Source organism: Danio rerio, chromosome 4 (genome assembly GCF_052040795.2).
Source record: "Danio rerio strain M-AB ecotype USA chromosome 4, GRCz13ab, whole genome shotgun sequence".
NCBI lineage: Eukaryota > Metazoa > Chordata > Actinopteri > Cypriniformes > Danionidae > Danio > Danio rerio.
Genome location: NC_141024.2, coordinates 66,392,347 through 66,411,196, shown reverse-complemented (window position 1 = coordinate 66,411,196; position 18,850 = coordinate 66,392,347). Strand labels below are relative to the sequence as shown.

Here is an 18,850-nt window from a genome sequence, read left to right as displayed (position 1 = left end):
CATTTTCAGCTGAAATAAGCACACCACAAAAAGCATGATTGCTTGCACAGCAGGATGAGTATGCCAGGTGAGTATTCAACACATATGGCTGGAACAGGAGAGCAGGTGAGTACATTAAATGAGTATGCTACACTTCAGCTGGAGCATGTGAGTATATCAGGTGAGTATGCTACACTTCAGCTGGAGCAGGTGAGTATATCAGGTGAGTATGCTACACTTCAGCTGGAGCAGGTGAGTATATCAGGTGAGTATGCTACACTTCAGCTGGAGCAGGTGAGTATGCTACACTTCAGCTGGAGCAGGTGAGCAGGTGAATATGTTAAAGGTGAGTAAGCCAGTGAGTATATCAGGTTGATAGGTGAGGCAGAGGTGAGCAGGTAATGATTAGCCCAGAGGATGTGCAGGGAAGCCTCTAATAACTACAAAGCACACGAACTTACTTGAAGAATCCTTTACAGGAACAAGAAGGGATCTAAGACTGATTTAGTTGACCAGACGATGACACTGAGTGTCCGTGTGGAGCGTGACCTTGGTGTGTCCGTAACAATAAAGAGTAAGTGCAGTCACAGCATTTTATACATGTACAAAGTTGCACTTTTTTCTCCAACTCAATGCAATAAACAGTATGAAGTATAGAACACCTTCAAGGGATATTATAGGTGAGCAAACTGTATGATTGGTTTCCTTAACCAGCTAAGTATAGTATTCAAGATATGGACTGAATAACTGAAGGCATATTGCTTAACACACCTGGTATCATGTGAGGCAGAAATTTGTGAAATCCCTCCAGACTGTTGCTTCCACGAAGACACTTGTAGTAAGGCACATCAACCCCATTGATGCTGGTGCTGCGAGCCACTCTGTACATGCTCATCTCCGGAGGATCTTGCATGCACTCCAGGTGCCGTTGCTGGGCCTCCCACATACTATCTATTGCTTCTGTTAGGTAATAATAATGTATGTATGAGTCAACATGTCACATTATAAATATATATTTAAAAATCTTATATACAGTTATAAACAGTATTATATACAGTATTTATGCTAATAGTGTTGTACTTTATAGACCAATATACAGATGATGACTTTTTTGTGTACTTCATATACTTTGTGCTGTTTTCATTACTGTAAGTACTGATAAAATTTTTACAGGCTTTTGTACCTGTTGACTTGAAGAGACTGACTCCACTCTCGTCCAGCCCAGCAGGACCCTTGAGCTCATCGATGGCGATCTGCACAAGTCGAAAGGTCTCCTGAGCTCCAAGAGTGACTCTCCGAACATGGTGCTTTAGCCGTTCACTTGAAACATACAGTCGCACCATATCTTCATCTGTCACTCTGTTAAAAGCTGTCGGATCCTTGGCTCTGACAGCCTTGATGAGCAACTCCAAGTCTGCGCGGTTGTAGGCCATCACCGCTCCTGCAAGGGCAGACTTGAACACTGCATACTTGGAGTGGCTGTCTGTGCGGATGGCAGCATCAAAGCGATGGATCCAATGGAAAATGTCCAAACGGACAACCATACCACCATCCACCCATGTCTTGAACAATGACTCCAAAGCTGTCGGGCCCTGTGCACGACAACAGCCACGGTCAACGTACAGGATCTTAGGGACAGGCTGATTGGCCTGCTGGAATCTGTCCATAACTCCCTGACACATGGGCTTCAGGCACTCAGTGGACTCCTCGCATGTAAGAATAAATGAGACTATTTGTGAGTACTCATTGCCAATGCTGGTGAACCACTCCGCTGTGCCTTTACCCTCCCCAGACAGCTTCTTGACCACCTGCAAGACATGAGAAACTCAGTTAGCCTGGATATTATTATCTGTAAATTGATCTCTGTATACTGCTAATTATATACCTTTATTTAAAAATCTGCATATGTTTAAAATAGACTGATTATGAATGTTTGAATATGTTATTCTGTCCTGTAGTTCTAAATCTGAATGATTTTACCACCAAAAATCTTAGGGACTGGCAGCCTTAAAATCAATCTGCTGTGTCTTTTAATATTACATAACCACCCCCGGGGTCGCAAAAAAAGGTAAGGCTGATAGCTTTTTATTTGCATGTTGTTGTTTTCATGTAACTGTTTTTTTCTTCTGTAGGTTATGGATAAAACATGGTAAATCTAGTAGTTTAATAAAAATTAATTAGATTTTTGGAAGAACATAAGCGACCCCCCCTCTCCACCATTGTCTTATGATCCCCCGGGGTGTCCCGACCCCTACTTTAAGAACCACTGGCCTAAATGAACAGTGACAAAATCTGTCATTCTACTCTATATGTTTTTGTTAACCACTCAAGTGTCATGCAGGTGTTGGAACAACATAATTGTAAGTTAATGAAAAAAAAATATAAATTTTTAACAATGTTCTATATTGCTGTATTTACCTTTTTAGTGGAGTCCATTTTCAGCACTGTGCCAAAAGTGGACAGAATCTGGCTTCTGTAGTCCTGCACATTTTCGGCCTCAGCGAGAAGGAAGGCGTGGCGAAGCAGGTGAGCAGAAGGCATCTCTCTTTGAGGAGGTGGAGCCTCAAACTGGTGTCTAAAGGCTGACACAATCGCTCCGGGTTTTACCAGGGTCATCAGGAGGGTTGTGTACAGGTCCTTTCTGTGGAGATAATCCTCCACGTGGTTTTCCTGAACCTGCCGCCACACTTTTATCATTGTGTTCCCTTCGGTGCGATCCCGCAGAAGCCGGATCACACTCTTGTCTACACCACGCCTATAAAGTGTGATAATCAGTGTGTGATAAAACAGATGCTATTGTGGTAAATGTTAAATATATGCCACCTGTCAGTTTACTTACCTGTGTGTTAAAATCGCAGGGAACATGGCTTGGTGAGCCTCACTGAGCTGACAAAGGATTTCAGGATGCCATGCCAACCAACGACCCACCTTGGCACCAGCACCTTTTCTGCCTTCCTTTGTGCATGGCCCACAGCACAGGACCTCAGTCAGCATCGTGTACCAGTTGGCTACATCACAGATGTAACGAACCTGTAACATGATAAACCATTGTGTAATTTGAACTGTGTATGAATTTACATTTGTTGAAAATTGTCATTTAAAAAAGTACAATATGTTGCACTAATTGCAACTAAATATGATGCAGTGCACTAATTGCTGTAAAAATCATACAAAATGTAAACAGACAAACCTTAGTGTGGTATCCTGACTTGTAGAGGTGCACCTTGTTTCCACTACCCACACAGTCTTTACCACGGGGACACTTCAGTGAATATCTCCACACCCCAACTGGTCTCCAGACAAAGATGCGGCCCCGAAAGAACAGGTTTGGAGATGGCACAGTCCCGCTGACGTAGCCTGGAGGTTCAGGGGGGTAAAACCACATTCTGTCCGACTTCATTACCCGCCTTCTCTTCAGCACACCTGTACTGTCCTGGTAGACCTGAATGTTGGTGAAGAGCCCTCTTTCTGTGTCATCCTTCACCCACGAGAGGTCAGCTGGTGAAATGCCATTAGGGTTTTCCCACAAGCGCACCCAACCCTCAAGTTCAACCTGCAATACATGTGAACAAAGATTATCTTACTGCTTTAATAACAATTCAATTTTCATGTGTGCACTTAACATGAATATTTACTTACAGAAGAGTCACTCATGGGTGAGGATATTGGCTCCTTGTGTTTGGTGGTGGAGGATGTGGAGGCAGACATGGAAGCAGTGGCTGATGTGAAAGCAGATGTTGAAGCCGTAGCTGTGTTGGCAGCCATGGCAAAGGTGAAAACAGTAGCAGTGCTGGCAGCCGTGTAAAAAGTGGAAGCCGTAACAGTGGTGGCAGCCGTGTAAGAGGTAGAAGCCGTAGCAGAGGTGGCAGCAGTGTAAGAGGTGGAAGCAGTAGCAGAGGTGAAAGCCATGGAGGTGGTGGCAGCCATGGCAGAGGTGAAAGCCATGGAGGTGGTGGCAGCCATAGCAGAGGTTAAAGCCATATCGGTGGTGGAAGCTGTGGCAGCCTTGGCAGAGGTAGAAGCAGATGTTGATGTTGATGTGGTTCTTGATGATGGCACTTTTGACCTTGACCATGAAGGAACATCAGCTGTAGATTTTAAATTCTGTGTAAAAAAAATAAATAAAAAAAACATTAAAATGTAAATTTAATCCAAAATGTTGTACGTACAAATAAAAATAAGAAGTGACATAACATTTTATGTTTTGTATTCCATAAGACTTACCTGGTCCTTTTTGTCATATATGTATTTTCTAAACCGCTTCATCTGCACACTGCTGATGTGTGTAACAGGAGTGTGCAGCCAGCGGGTGACAGAGTTATGTGCCCTGAGAATTAGGTCTTTCTGATTGCTGCTAAAATCTTCAGGCCTGTCCATCAAGGCAGCACGCTGGCTGTACAGCTCCCACATCTCCTGAAATGTGTAGTTTTCAAACCCTTTCTGCCCGTAGATGCCACGGTGGACGTTAGCTTCCAGGGTTACTGACAGCTGAGGGAAGCTCTCTGCATATTCTGCCAAGCAGTCCTTTATCCAGCCATTGTGGATCTTTTTGGGTTGCTTGGCCAGTTCCTCCCTGTGCTTATCGATCACACTGCAAACACATTTGAACAATTGCACAGCAAATAAATAGCAAAATAAACTAGACTGAAAACATCTGTATAAATATAGACATTATATATAATATAAAGTTAACTATATTATCTAATTTTAGTAGTTCTTAAATTTATAAAACACAAAATGGCATGTGCTTACAACTTCATGTAGCCCACATCATTTTCTGCCAGCCAGTGGAATGGGGCGTTGGCATACTGGCCAAAAGGTAGCACCAGCTTTCCCAAACACTGCTGCCGTGATGGAGCCAAAGTTCCTTCAGCTCGAAGGAGCCTTTCTGCATGATTAAATGCAGCATGTTCGTTCAGGAGCTGTGCCGGTGGGAGAGCAAAGCTAAGCTTTCTCTCCCTGTACAAACGGGCCTCCTTTGACGCCTGTAAAATGGCTTGCTGACGGTCCAGAGGAGCAGATGGATTTACAATCCGGAGTGTCGGCAATGCCATCTTGGAGGTCTCGGAGGTCTCTGGAAAAAAAACACATATATTAGATGGGTTTTAAGCCTTATGAATGATATCATGCAGTCATAAATATATTTAGAAATTTATGGTAACACATTATTAACATTATTAAACATAAATGCATGCTTTAAACAATATAATGCTTGACTTGAATGATATAATGTTGTAATCTCAAGCTAAAAGGCATCAAAATAAACATGAATGGTTGATTACATCAAAACATGAATGGTTAATTAATGTAAGCACATGTCTTAATGTTTACATAAATATTTAATGGAATAAATGACTACAAGGTGGTATCGTTTTTTTTTTTAATGCTGTCTGTCATGTTTATAAATGTTTTCAGAGATATAAATGTGCCCATTTATGTGCTGATCGTTGCAGTTAGGATGATTTCACAATATTGCAACATAATAATAATATAATAAAATGATATAATGCTGTAATTACTAGCTAAATGCTATAAAGATTTATTAACATAGACGGAGCTCACATGTTAATGTTTACATAGGTATTTATTACTAAAAATCACAGGGCTGAATAAGCTTTTTAAAAATGCTGCCTATCATGTTTATAAACATTTTTAGTGGTTCAAAGGTGTTTATGTATGTGCTCTCATTAAAGATATGACTATTTCCCATTATAAAAACATAAATAACATTAAACATTTGAATAGAACGTTATAATCACCAGCTAAAGGCCATGAATAGTATATTTAGGTATACTTGTCTTGACTTTTACATGAATATTTACTGTTATATTTGATTTACATAAATGCATACATCGATATCAGCTTTTGTTAAATGTTTTGTCATGTTTACAGCATCAGTGACGATGAAACAAGCGTTTTCATATATTCGTTGTGTTTATAAATATTGTGTTAAACGTAAATTCACTTTTAGACAGCATACAAAAGCATATTGTGTCCGAGACATTGTTGTTTTGTCATTTATGTTTGTTTTTATCAATCGGGGACATGATGAACGTTACGGTGGAACAGGACAAACAGTACGTCGCACCGAATGTCTAAATACACGTTAAAACACCGGTTTACTGTACATACTGTAACTTGTCACGATCCGAAAATTAATCTTTATCAATCAACAACAATACTGCGTCGCAATAGAACACCAATTGCAAGTTTTTCAAGCTTGATAAACACAATTAGACTGTTTACAACAGCAAAATTAATCTTTATGTCTGCTTAGTCAATGATTTGAGTAGTAAAATCAACAGATGTGGACTCACCTTCAAAGCAACGCCGTTGTATGCTGGTTGTTGGTTAATTGAGCTGAAGAAATCCAGTGTTTATGCATTTACATTTGTTTAAAACAGAAAAAGCAACAAACTAAAGTTTGCATCCTTTGATTGCGGCGAGAAGAGCGAAAGGATGACGCCCCCTTGCAGCGATTGGACGGCTGGATTCACAATCCGCTGTTTTCATTGGTCGCAGACAGTAGACAATATCTACGGTCACCGTACACATTGCACGACTGTAGAAAGCGAATGGTGATCGACCTGTACGACGTGCAAATTTCATTATAGATGTGTAGGCAATTACGGCACGTGTTTGGTTGATTGAGTTTCAGCAAACCATGAATGAACTGCGTTTTTGAGTGAACAACCCCCTGGTGATGTCGTCAAAACAAATAGTAGTAACTGTCAGGACACGTTGTATATGGTGTGGTGCTTTTGAAATTAAAGCAAACAACTCTAACTGTGCACAAAAGTGAACTATGAAATGATCATTTAATAAGTTTGTTATTAAAATTTAAGTTGCTTTTTAAATTAAATTACTTTTAATGCTTCACTCAAAATCCCCATAAACCTCAACAGATGGAATATATAAATTAATATATGTAATATCATTGCTATAAATAAAATATTCACATGTAATAGTAGTAATTAAAGGTCAAACTTTTTTATAAATGCATAATGTTTAGTAGAATTATTCTTAAATATGTTTGTATAACAAAAAATGGAAACATTTTGCTTCTGTTCTATTATATTATACAGATATACCATCATATTTCTAATAGCAGTAATACAATTACATAAAATGAATAATAATCCCTTACTTTGTTACTGGGTAAGTATTTTAATTATAGTAACTAACTACTTTGTAACAAATTACAACATTTCTATTTTGAGAGTGTAATGTCATAGGATATTTGAATAATGTACTGTTTTTGTATTTGTGTGTTGCTGGTGGAGCTTGATGTTGGAGTGTGGTTTAAGGATGAATCCAGTGGCATCCCATCTGACGGCAACAGGATAAGCTGTCATCGACTCCAGAGGTGGACTTGGAAAAACACAGAGGAGCAATAGACTTTTCAGAGCGCCTGTACCAGAGGTTACTATTAAAATGGACTGCATATTATTGTCATAGACTCAGATAATGATTCTAAATTAAATTCAAAATCAGAAGATTTAGGCAATTTTTAAAAACCAATGAAGTCCTTCCAACACATACAAAAAGAAACACGAGATTGTATTTTATTATCCAAATTTATTAAAAGTGCAAAAGAAAAGTTCTAAACATATTGTTAGACCTGCCTGACATAAAAATGTATACTATAGATATACTTTGTACATAATAAAAAACACATTACTATTACAATCCTTAGTTTTAATATTACTGATAGCAGTTATAGATATAAGAATATATTTGTATACATAAAAAAATACTGCCAGGTCAAGCATTTAGATATAAAAAAAATAAATAAATCCTCTTAAAAAAAAACAAAGCTAACAATTAAAGTATATAAAGCAACATTAGTTATCACAAAGTAATAATTAAAGTACTTTAAATAACATAATTATATATTTTTATTACTAAAATTTTATAATAAATAAATAATTAAATAAAATAATTATATTAAAGTACTTTAAATAACATTATGATAATATATACTTAATAAACATAAATAAATACATACATAAATAAATAAATAAATAAAAACAAGAAAACAATTAAAGAAATACTGTAAACTGTAAAACAATAAACTGTTAATATAACATACATTTCTGGAACAAAACAGTGTTACAACAATCAACAAATTAGTGTAAAACACTGTAAACTTAAACAGTCAAATGTTAATATAAAATTTGTTTCTACAACAATCAACAAATTAGTGCAAACTGTAAAAAAAAAGCTTAACTTTTGTAAATTAACAATAAGTTACAATCTACAAATTAGTATAAAACTATGTGTACTCTGAAACAGTCAACTGTTAATATTGCGAACATTTGTGCAACAATAAGTGTAAAAAACAGTCAACAAATTAGTGCAAAGCGTAAAAACCTGTAAACTTTTAAAAAATCAACTGTTATTATAACATACATTTTTGCATCAATACCAGTGTTACAACAATCAACAGATTAGTGTAAAACACTGTAAACTTTCAAACAACCAACTGTTATTATAACATATCCATTTTTGCAACAATAACATGGATAGAGGTCCAGTTAGACAGACTCGGAGGCCTGAGACTGAGAGCCCAAGAGAACGTCCACAGCCCTTTTAAAGTCTTCAAAACAGTCAAAGTCTGCCCAGCAAGGTTTGTGGACGTGGAGGCTTTGGAGCTCTCACAGTAGCTCTTCTTTCTGTATTTCTTGTGGCCTTGAGTTGGTTGGCCACACAGAGCACAGATGTAAACCTTCACTGAGGTTGGATGTCCAGAGCCACTAAGTTCTGCCTTTTTCCTCTTGTAGACTGTTGATTTTGAGGGCAACAGTAGCGGAGTGATTGCCTGCGGCAAGGAAACAGCGGGAGGTGCAGTCAGCGAAGTGTGTGTGTGCCGGAGTCCTGCGGGCATCAAATGGGCCGGCGCAGGAACTGGTTGAGCAAGAGCAGAGGGAGGGACAGGTAAGATTTGCGGGAGCCTTTGCTTCAACTTTCGGGTGCCGGCCAGAGAAGTGGTGATTTGATACTGCACTGCAGGCCGGCTGGTATGGGGTCTTTCCTCTGGAAGCTCCTCAGCGGGGGGCTGGCTGGTGCTGGAGACGCTCTGGTGACGACGGAGGACAGACAGACCCTGGTCGGTGACGTTTGTGGCTGACAGCGCCTCCTGCCTCCTGATGAACTCGCTCACGCACTTTGAATTTATTTTCAGGATGGGAATCCCGAGTTTGCTGAGCTGATCATCGTCCACCGTCACTCTCTGCTGCACACGCTGGTACAGTTTAGTGATCTGCTGTTTCAGCGGTGACCCTTTAGCTTTTCCTCTAACACCAGGATGAAGCCACAGCTGTTTGACCAGGCAGTACATCAGCCGGTTCTTTCTGGGGTCCACCAAGTGTGCGGCTGAGTACCGCTTGCTGAACTTGAGCTTCTGCACCAGGGACGCCTCAGTCGGATCTCCACTGGTGCGGCCAAACAGAGCATTGCCCCAGCGTGCAGAGTAGAGGCTGTCGAATTGTTGGATGCTGCAGTCATGGAGGTCAAGCTTGTTCCAGGCGCTGATGACCTTTTGCCTGGTCGACTCATTTAAGGCAAGTTTTCCTTCCTCCAGGGCGATCTCAACAAGGACTTTACACAGATCCTCTACGTGCTGGTACCCAGGCAGATGATTGGGACAGCACACGTCCTCCACACAGGTGTCAAATTCAGCAGCCACTGCCTGATCGGTGAGGCACAGACGGTTCCTCAGAGGAGTCAGGCTGTCCCTCTCGCGGTCTGAGGAGTAGCCCACATAATCATCTTCCTCCTGCAGCTCTTCCTCTTCCTCTGCCACCCCAGCAGGAACATCTTCGTCCTCATCCTCATCTGCCTGAAGTGTCTCTCTAGTCTGAGCGTAATGATCAGGAGCACTGAAGGGCTCTGAGGACTGGGAAAACAGGTACTCCAGACAAATGCGCTCATCACCAGCAGGAACCGGAGGCCTGTAGTTTGCCTCCTCCACCTCCCCAAATAGCTCCTGGCACCTTTGGTTTAGGCGATGGACCGGAGAAGACATGTACACCATATGTTTCCTCCCTTTCCGCCCTTGGACGCTGGCTGACTCCCTGTTAGAGTTCCAGCGTGCGATGCCAGCCAACAGATAGACTTGAAACGGGATGGCAGCACAGTGGGGTCCCGGGATCATGTCAGGCAGAAAGGAATGAAAGCCCTCCAGACTGTTGCTTCCTCTCACCGTACTGTACCGCGCAAGACGAACACAGTTACGGGTCACATACTTGGTGATGGTGTACATGTTCCTCCCTGGTGGATCCTGGATGCATTCAAGGTGCTTCTGCTGGTTCTCCCAGACGTGGTCGATGGCTGCAGAGTCCTTAAACAGATGCACCTGGTTCTCATCCATCCCTGTGGCTCCCTTCAGGAGATCAATGGCGCACTGCACGCGCGCACATGTTTCCTGTGCACCAACTGTGATCCTCCTGACATAATGGCTGAGGTCATATTTACTGACACGCAGCTCGATGATCTGGCTGTCAGTCAGGGAGGCATAGTTGGTTGGGTGACCGGCACGTATCGCCTGTACCAGAAGAGCCATGTCGTCTTTGTTGTAGGCAAAGACAGCAGCAGAGAGGGCAGACTTGAACAGGGCATACTTTGGATGATGATCTGTCCGTAGGGCTGCATCGAATCAATGGATCCAATGAAAGATGTCCAGCCGTACCAGCATGCCCCTGTCCGTCCAGTCACTGAAGAGCTGCTCAACCGAGGACACGGCGTGGACGCGACAGCAGCCGCGATCCACATACATGAGCTCGGGCGGTGCCTCGTCAGCTCTCCTGTACCTCTCCATGAGGCCTTCAGCCATCGGCCTCATCTTCTCCAATGACTCCTCACAGGTGAGAACAGATATGAGGATCTGCCCCTGCCCGTTGGCCACATTGGTACACCACTCTGCAGTGCCTTTTCCATCGCCAGAGAGTTTCTTGCAGATCTGATAACAAATACAACACAAACAGATTTAAACATTTTTGTATTTTGTATTTTTTTTTTCTGCACCAGACCAAGAAAGTAACAGTCACAAATATTCAGAAAAGAATTAATGATGTGTTTTTGCATTGCAGCTCATTAGATTTCGGATGCAGAGCATGCAAGAGGAAACCTGAAGTGAAGAAAACGACACACAAAGACGTAGGTAAGTATGATTAATAATCTGGTGCGTGTGATGGTGACAAACAGGATTTTAAAGCACTAGTAACCCATATTAGATATTAATTTATTGATAATTATTTATTATTAAACAATTAATAATACTTTACTTATCAATTGTCATTAATAATTAATGATTAAAATGTCCCATGATGCAAGAGTGGACAATAATATTTTAAGGATAAAATCTCTCTGATAAAGGATTTCCTGAAAGAATAACAGTAAAAAGGTTTAGCAATACGTTTACAAACTGACTTTTTTTCCATTGTGTTAAATTTACCTTCTTGGTGGAGTCGTACTTCAGGACTTGCCCAAATGTGGACATAATCTGAGTACGGTAGTCCTCGATGTTATCTGCCTCTGAGATAAGGAACGCCTTTCTCATCAGTCTGGCAGATGGCGGCTCTCTCTGTGCTGGTGGTCGCTGGAACTGCTGGCACAAACTCCCTAAAAGCAGAGAAAACAGACACTTTGCTGCTTAATCTTTGAATAAATGCTCAAAAGGATAGGAATTTAAAAATAATAATTCTGTCATCATTTGCTGATCCTTTTAATGATTGTAAACCATTATGGGTTTCTTTTAAACACTAAACAAGATATTTAGAAAAATGTCAGAAACCTGTAACCATTGACTTCAATAGTATTTGTTTGTTTTTTTACAATGGAAGTCAATGGTTACAGGATTTCGGCTTTCTTCAGAATATCTTCTTTTGTGTTTAACAAAAGAGAGAAACTCATAAAGGTTTAAAACTACTAATTTCTGGGTAAACTATCCCTTAAAGAAAACAATTAACTCTGACTTACTAGTGATCTTCCCAGGTTTGTTGTACTGGCTGAGAAGAGTGGTGTACAAGTCCTTTCTCTGCAGATAGTCCTCGCAGTGGCTCTCCTGCACCTGTCTCCAAACCTTCACCATGGTGTTTCCCTCAGTGCGATCCCTCATCAGGCGGATCACCTGCTTGTCCACGCCATGCCTAGAATCATAGGAGCAAGACAATCATTAGAGGATGGTGAATCTTAACTTTTTTTAAGACTCTGCATAATTTCACAATGATTTGTATTCTGCTAGAGACTCACCGTAGCGTCAAGACAGCAGGAAACACCGCTCTGTGAGCTGGACTGAGCTGGTTAAGGATGCACTGATCCCATGACAGGAAACGACCAATAGTATGCTCTTCCGACTCCTTTGCAGCCTTTCTACAGGCGTTGCATGCCAGGACCTCAGTCCGCATGGAGTACCAGCCAGACATGTGGCAGATCTGTCTTACCGTGGATGAATACCCACAACGGTAGAGAAAAGCCTTCTGATTGGTGCGTGCTGGGCAGTCAGACCTTGGGCACCGAAGACTGTAACGCCACACACCGACTGGTCTCCAGAAAAAAACGGAGCTGTGAAAAAAGGAGTCTGCTCAGGGGACTTTTCTTTCCACCACTCCAGGAAATTCTGGAGGGTGAAACCACATCCGGTCATCCTTCAGGACTTTCCTCCACTTTCTGTTTCCATGTTTGTCTTTATAAGACATGGCCCTCTGAAACAGTCCCCTTTCAGCATCCTCCTTAAGCCACAGTATGTCTGCACTGGGCAGCCCATGGAGACCAGACTCCCACATCTTGTGCCAACCCTCAAATGACACCTGGTAATTAGAATAACCGAGACAAATCTGTGTTAAAATCAATTAAAGTTTTAGTATTAAAGTATTAATTTTTCTTATCTTCACAACCACAGAGTTCTTTGACAGTTACCTCAGAATGTGCTGGGTCACTGTGTGTTGACCCACCAGATGACCTTCTAGGTTGAACGTCAGAAGCTGACACAGCAGCTGATGCAGGAGCCGATGAAGAAGCCGAGGCAGGAACTGATGAGGCTGATGCAGGAGCCGATGAAGAAGCCGAGGCAGGAACTGACGAGGCTGATGCAGGAGCCGAAGAAGAAGCCAAGGCAGGAACTGACGAGGCTGATGCAGGAGCCGAAGAAAAAGCCAAGGCAGGAACTGACGAGGCTGATGCAGGAGCCGATGAAGAAGCCGAGGCAGGAAATGACGAGGCTGATGCAGGAGCCGATGAAGAAGACTGGCCAGGAACTGATGAGGCTGATGCAGGAGCCTCCAATAAAGAAGTCGATGCAGGAGCCTTCAACAAAGTAAGTATAATAGTTAAAACCTTTTTCATTGACATAATCATACTTTTTGCACGGCCTCCCCATCTATGCTCACAAAACTGTATTCAGGAATATATAAACCACCTAATTGTGATGTACAAACGATGAACTTACAGCAGACAGTGGAGAGTCTGAGTGGGGCTTCTGTGACAGATCTTCACAGGAACGTTTTCTTCTCTTTGCTTCCCCGGCTCCTAAATGAGCACAGTTGTGATTATCAGAAGACAGTGTCTTTGTGTGACGACTTTTATTTATTAATGCACACAGTTGAAGCCGGAATTATAACCCCCCTGTTAAATTTGAGTTTATTTTTCACAATTTATGTGTAATGGAGAGAGGACTTGTTCAGGCACATTTCTAAACATAATAGTTCTAATAACTAATTTCTTATAATTTATCTTTGCCATGATGACAGAACATAATATTGGGTCACACTTTACAATAAGGTTTCATTAGATAATGTATTTACTAACATGTACTAATTATTAACAATGCTTGTACAACATTTTTAATCATAGTTCAACATGTACTAATGCTTTATTAAAATAATATTTAATGCTTAGTTGATGGACTGTGAGTTGGCATGGATGACTGTAACACGAACAAATACTGTATTATGTGTATTGTTCATTGCTTGTTTATGGTAGTAAATGCTTTGACATTAACTAATACAAACTTATTGTAAAGTGTCACCCTTTAGGGTAACACTTTAGAGTAATAGTTCATTAGTTAATATTAGTTAATGCATTTACTAACATGAACAAGAAATTTAATACATTAATTACAGTATTCATTCATCTTTGTTAACGATTTAATGTTTAAGTTAAATAACGTTAGTTCATTAATGCACTGTGCATTAAGTAATGTCAACAAGCACAACTTTGGATTTTAATAATGCATTAATGTTGACCTGTAATTAATAAATGCGGCACAAGATTGGTGACACTTAGTGTTAATAAATTGATTAACTAAAGGACTATTATACTAAAGTGTTACCATATTCAGCATGGGAAAGTAAAGGCTTAACTAGGTTAACACTGTTCTGTAGCCGATAGAAAAAAATAAATAAAAAAACAAATAAAACTTTCTTCAGAAGATAATAAACTATCCTAAGTACTGTGAACATGTCCTTGCTCCATTACCTTAAATAAATATTTCACAGTAGGGCCCTCAACTGTAGTTCATGCTACAACAGTATGAATAAATGTTAATAAGTGACATTTATTATGTGATATATCTTGTCTTTCAGAGGAGCTGAGTGGTTTCTTCGGCAGACCGCCTTTGTTCTCAACTGCTAAAGAAGGACAAAAAAAAAAAACACAAGATAGGCAAAAGTCAGTGTCAAAGCAGCAAGAAGACAATCTCATCAGCACAGTGTTTTGATGTTGTGTTTCATTGATTATGCTATGGTACATAAACAATTAAAGACAATAATAAAGGGTTATACACACTGCAAATTTTAGATTGTAGATTTAACTACCTTAGAGTTCAAATTAACACTCCCTCAGTGTTTATATGGGAACCACTATAAAAGTGTTAAAATAACACTTTTGAAAGTGTTAAAAAAAATTTTACCACTCAGAGAGTGTTAATTAGCAAACTCTTATTGTGTAAAATATATGTAAAATGTATATCAAAATACTGGCAACAGTAGCCAAAACCAAAGATGAAATCAACTGAGAATAAAACTTTAAATAAAATAATAATGAATAAAAAAAAAATAAACAAATTACACAATAAAATTTATTTTTATTTTCAACATCTTTAAAACAACTCATCACATTAAACAACTCATCACTCTGAATTACCACAACACTTAAAAATTGAACACCAATGAATTTGCTGTGCACCTTGTGCTTCAAAAGCATTGAGGGTTTTTCACAAGTAGCGCATCATCTGTGCATCCACCGTCACCTCTAGAACCCGATGAGCTGGAGCTGGCTGCCACTGCAGGAAAAGGCCTGTCCATTGGGGGTTTCTGTGAGTTACAAGTTGTAGTTTGCATGAAATGTTGCCAGCATGATATATATTTTTAATAAAGTAGTTAAAAAAATAAAATAAAGCCTATATCTTTGCTGAGAATGTACTGCTGGAACCGCTTCAGTGTCATGAAAAATCTCGAGAAATGAAAAGACATCGAAAAATAACGAAAAATGAAATCTTGAAAGATCAAGAAAAATCATGAAAAATGATAAAATCTTGAAAAAGCACAAAAAATCACGAAAAATAAAAAATAATAAACAATTCAAAAAAATTAAAATTTTTGAAAATTCACAAAACATTAAAATTTTTTGAATAATCACAAAAAATGAATTTTTTTTAAAAAAATAACCAAAAATCGAATTTTTTTGAAAAATCGCAATAAATCACAAAAAAGAAAATTTTTTGAAAAATCGCAAAAAATGAAAATTTTTTGAAAAATCGCAAAAAATGAACATTTTTTTGAAAAATCGCAAAAAATGAATTTTTTTTCACAAAATCGCAAAAAATTAAAAAAACTGAAGTTTTTGAAAAATCACTAAAAATCACAAAAGAATTTTTTGAAAAATCGCAAAAAATCACAAAATATGAAAATTTTTTGAAAAATCGCAAAAAATCACAATAAATGAAAATGTTTTGAAAAATCGCAAAACATGAAAATTTTTTGAAAAATCGCAAAAAATCACAAAAAATGAAAATTTTTAGAAAAATCACAAAAAATTTAAATTTTTTGAAAAATCACAAAATATGAAAATTTTTTGAAAAATCGCAAAAAATCACAAAAAATGAAAAAAATTTTTAAAAATCACAAAAAATTTTAATTTTTTGAAAAATCACAAAATATGAAAATTTTTTGAAAAATCGCAAAATATGAACAATTTTTGAAAAATCACAAAAAATGAAATTTTTTTTTCTTGAAAAATCGCAAAATATGAAACATTTTTGAAAAATCACAAAAAATGAACATTTTTTGAAAAATCGCAAAAAATTGCAAAAAATGAAAATTTTTTGAAAAATCGCAAAATATGACAATTTTTTGAAATATCACAAAAAATGAAATTTTTTTGTAAAATCACTAAAAATCACAAAAGAAAATATTTTGAAAAATCGCAAAAAATCACTAAATAAAATTTTTTTGAAAAATCACTAAAAATCACAAAATAATTTTTTTTAAAAAATCGCAAAAAATCACAAAATATGAAAATATTTTAAAAAATCGCAAAAAATCACAAAAAATGAAAAGTTTTTGAAAAATCGCAAAACATGAAATTTTTTTGAAAAATCACAAAAAATCACAAAAAATGAAAATTTTTTGAAAAATCGCAAAATATAATTTTTTTTGGAAAAATCGCAAAACATGAATATTTTTTGAAAAATCGCAAAACATGAAAATTTTTTGAAAAATCGCAAAATATAAAATTTTTTTGAAAAATCGCAAAATATGAAAATTTTTTGAAAAATCGCAAAACATGAAAATTTTTTGAAAAATCGCAAAAAATCACAAAAAATGAAAATTTTTAGAAAAATTGCAAAATATGACAATTTTTTGAAAAATCACAAAAAAGTAAAAATTTTTGAAAAATCGCAAAATATGAACAATTTTTGAAAAATCGCAAAAAATGAAAATTTTTGTAAAATCGCAAAATATGAAAATTTTTTGTAAAATCACAAAATATGAAATTTTTTTGAAAAATCGCAAAACATGAAAATTTTTTAAGAAATCGCAAAACATGAAAATTTTTTGAAAAATCGCAAAATATACTTTTTTTTGAAAAATCGCAAAACATGAATATTTTTGAAAAATCACAAAAAACGAAAATTTTTTGAAAAATCGCAAAATATAAAATTTTTTTGAAAAATCGCAAAACATGAAAATTTTTTGAAAAATCGCAAAAAATCACAAAAAATGTAAATTTTTTGAAAAATCGCAAAATATGAATTTTTTTTGAAAAATCGCAAAACATGAAAATTGTTTTAAAAATGTTTTAGAAATGTTTAGAAAAATTGCAAAATATGAAATTTTTTTGAAAAATCGCAAAATATGAATATTTTTGAAAAATCGCAAAACATGAAATTTTTTTGGAAAAATCGCAAAAAATCACAAAAAATGAAAATTTTTTATTGGAAAAATCGCAAAACATGAATATTTTTTGAAAAATCGCAAAACATGAAAATTTTTTGAAAAATCGCAAAAAATCACAAAAAATGAAAATTTTTAGAAAAATTGCAAAATATGACAATTTTTTGAAAAATCACAAAAAAAGTAAAAAATTTTGAAAAATCGCAAAATATGAACAATTTTTGAAAAATCGCAAAAAATGAAATTTTTTTTGAAGTCGCAAAATATGAAAATTTTTTGAAAAATCGCAAAATATGAAATTTTTTTGAAAAATCGCAAAATATGAAAATTTTTTGAAAAATCGCAAAATATGAAAATTTTTGAAAAATCGCAAAATATGAATTTTTTTTGAAAAATCACAAAATATGAAAATTTTTGTAAAATCGCAAAATATGAAAATTTTTTGTAAAATCACAAAATATGAACATTTTTTGAAAAATCGCAAAACATGAAAATTTTTTGAAAAATCGCAAAACATGAACATTTTTTGAGAAATCGCAAAACATGAAAATTTTTTGAAAAATCGCAAAAAATCACAAAAAATGAAAATTTTTTGAAAAATCGCAAAAAATCACAAAAAATGAAAATTTTTTGAAAAATTGCAAAATATGAAATTTTTTTGAAAAATCGCAAAATATGAATTTTTTTGAAAAATCGCAAAACATGACATTTTTTTTGGAAAAATCGCAAAAAATCACAAAAAATGAAAATTTTTTGAAAAATCGCAAAACATGAAAATTTTTTTGAAAAATCGCAAAACATGAATATTTTTTGAAAAATCGCAAAAAATCACAAAAAATGAAAATTTTTTGAAAAACCGCAAAATATGATTTTTTTTTTGAAAAATCGCAAAACATGAAATATTTTTGAAAAATCACAAATAATGAAAATTTTTTGAAAAATCGCAAAACATGAAAATTTTTGGAAAATCGCAAAATATGAACAATTTTTGAAAAATCGCAAAAAATCACAAAAAATGAAAATTGTTTGAAAAATCGCAAAAAATCACAAAAAATGAAAAATTTTTTTAAAAATCACAAAAAATTTAAATTTTTTGAAAAATCGCAAAATATGAAATTTTTTTGAAAAATCGCAAAACATGAAAATTTTTTTGAAAAATCGCAAAACATGAATATTTTTTGAAAAATCGCAAAACATGAACATTTTTTGAAAAATCGCAAAATATAAAATTTTTTTGAAAAATCGCAAAATATGAATTTTTTTTGAAAAATCGCAAAACATGAAAATTTTTTGAGAAATCGCAAAAAATCACAAAAAATTAATTTTTTTTGAAAAATCACAAAAAATCAAAAAAAGAAAATTTTATGAAAAATCGCAAAAACTGAAAATTTTTTGAAAAATCACAAAAAAAGAATTTTATGAAAAATCACAAAAAATGAAATATTTTTGAAAAATCACTAAAAATCACAAAAGAAAAT

General features: G+C 36.3%; 4 protein-coding genes across 5 annotated transcripts; 1 reads left to right on the top strand and 3 right to left on the bottom strand.

The window, feature by feature from the left end:
- Positions 1–706: 706 nt before the first annotated feature.
- LOC148682339 (uncharacterized) lies at positions 707–2,754 on the bottom strand. Its single transcript, XM_088649890.1, has 3 exons — positions 2,398–2,754; positions 1,163–1,787; positions 707–939 (listed from the first exon to the last, which is right to left on the bottom strand). The coding sequence occupies exons 1-3, from the start codon at positions 2,674–2,676 to the stop codon at positions 707–709; spliced, it is 1,137 nt and encodes a 378-aa protein (XP_088506016.1). The 5' UTR covers positions 2,677–2,754.
- A 24-nt stretch (positions 2,755–2,778) lies between these two features.
- Positions 2,779–5,149, bottom strand: LOC137489411 (uncharacterized). Of its 2 annotated transcripts, XM_088650638.1 has the most exons (4): positions 4,732–5,149; positions 3,619–4,570; positions 3,170–3,532; positions 2,779–3,009 (listed from the first exon to the last, which is right to left on the bottom strand). In XM_088650638.1, exons 2-4 carry the CDS (start codon positions 4,111–4,113, stop codon positions 2,815–2,817), a joined length of 1,053 nt encoding a protein of 350 aa, XP_088506764.1. In that variant the 5' UTR covers positions 4,114–4,570; positions 4,732–5,149; the 3' UTR covers positions 2,779–2,814. The 2 variants fall into 2 exon arrangements, with proteins under 2 accessions (XP_088506764.1, XP_088506765.1); XM_088650639.1 differs by lacking the exon at positions 4,732–5,149 and having other exon boundaries at positions 3,619–4,708.
- A 5,481-nt stretch (positions 5,150–10,630) lies between these two features.
- LOC148682338 (uncharacterized) lies at positions 10,631–13,078 on the bottom strand. The gene is made up of 3 exons (XM_088650784.1): positions 11,959–13,078; positions 11,435–11,601; positions 10,631–10,939 (listed from the first exon to the last, which is right to left on the bottom strand). The coding sequence occupies exons 1-3, from the start codon at positions 12,095–12,097 to the stop codon at positions 10,637–10,639; spliced, it is 609 nt and encodes a 202-aa protein (XP_088506910.1). The 5' UTR covers positions 12,098–13,078; the 3' UTR covers positions 10,631–10,636.
- On the top strand, positions 12,978–14,769 carry LOC103910876 (uncharacterized). Its single transcript, XM_087250641.2, has 2 exons — positions 12,978–13,294; positions 14,562–14,769. The coding sequence occupies exons 1-2, from the start codon at positions 12,978–12,980 to the stop codon at positions 14,608–14,610; spliced, it is 366 nt and encodes a 121-aa protein (XP_087106767.1). The 3' UTR covers positions 14,611–14,769.
- The last annotated feature ends 4,081 nt before the right edge of the window (positions 14,770–18,850 follow it).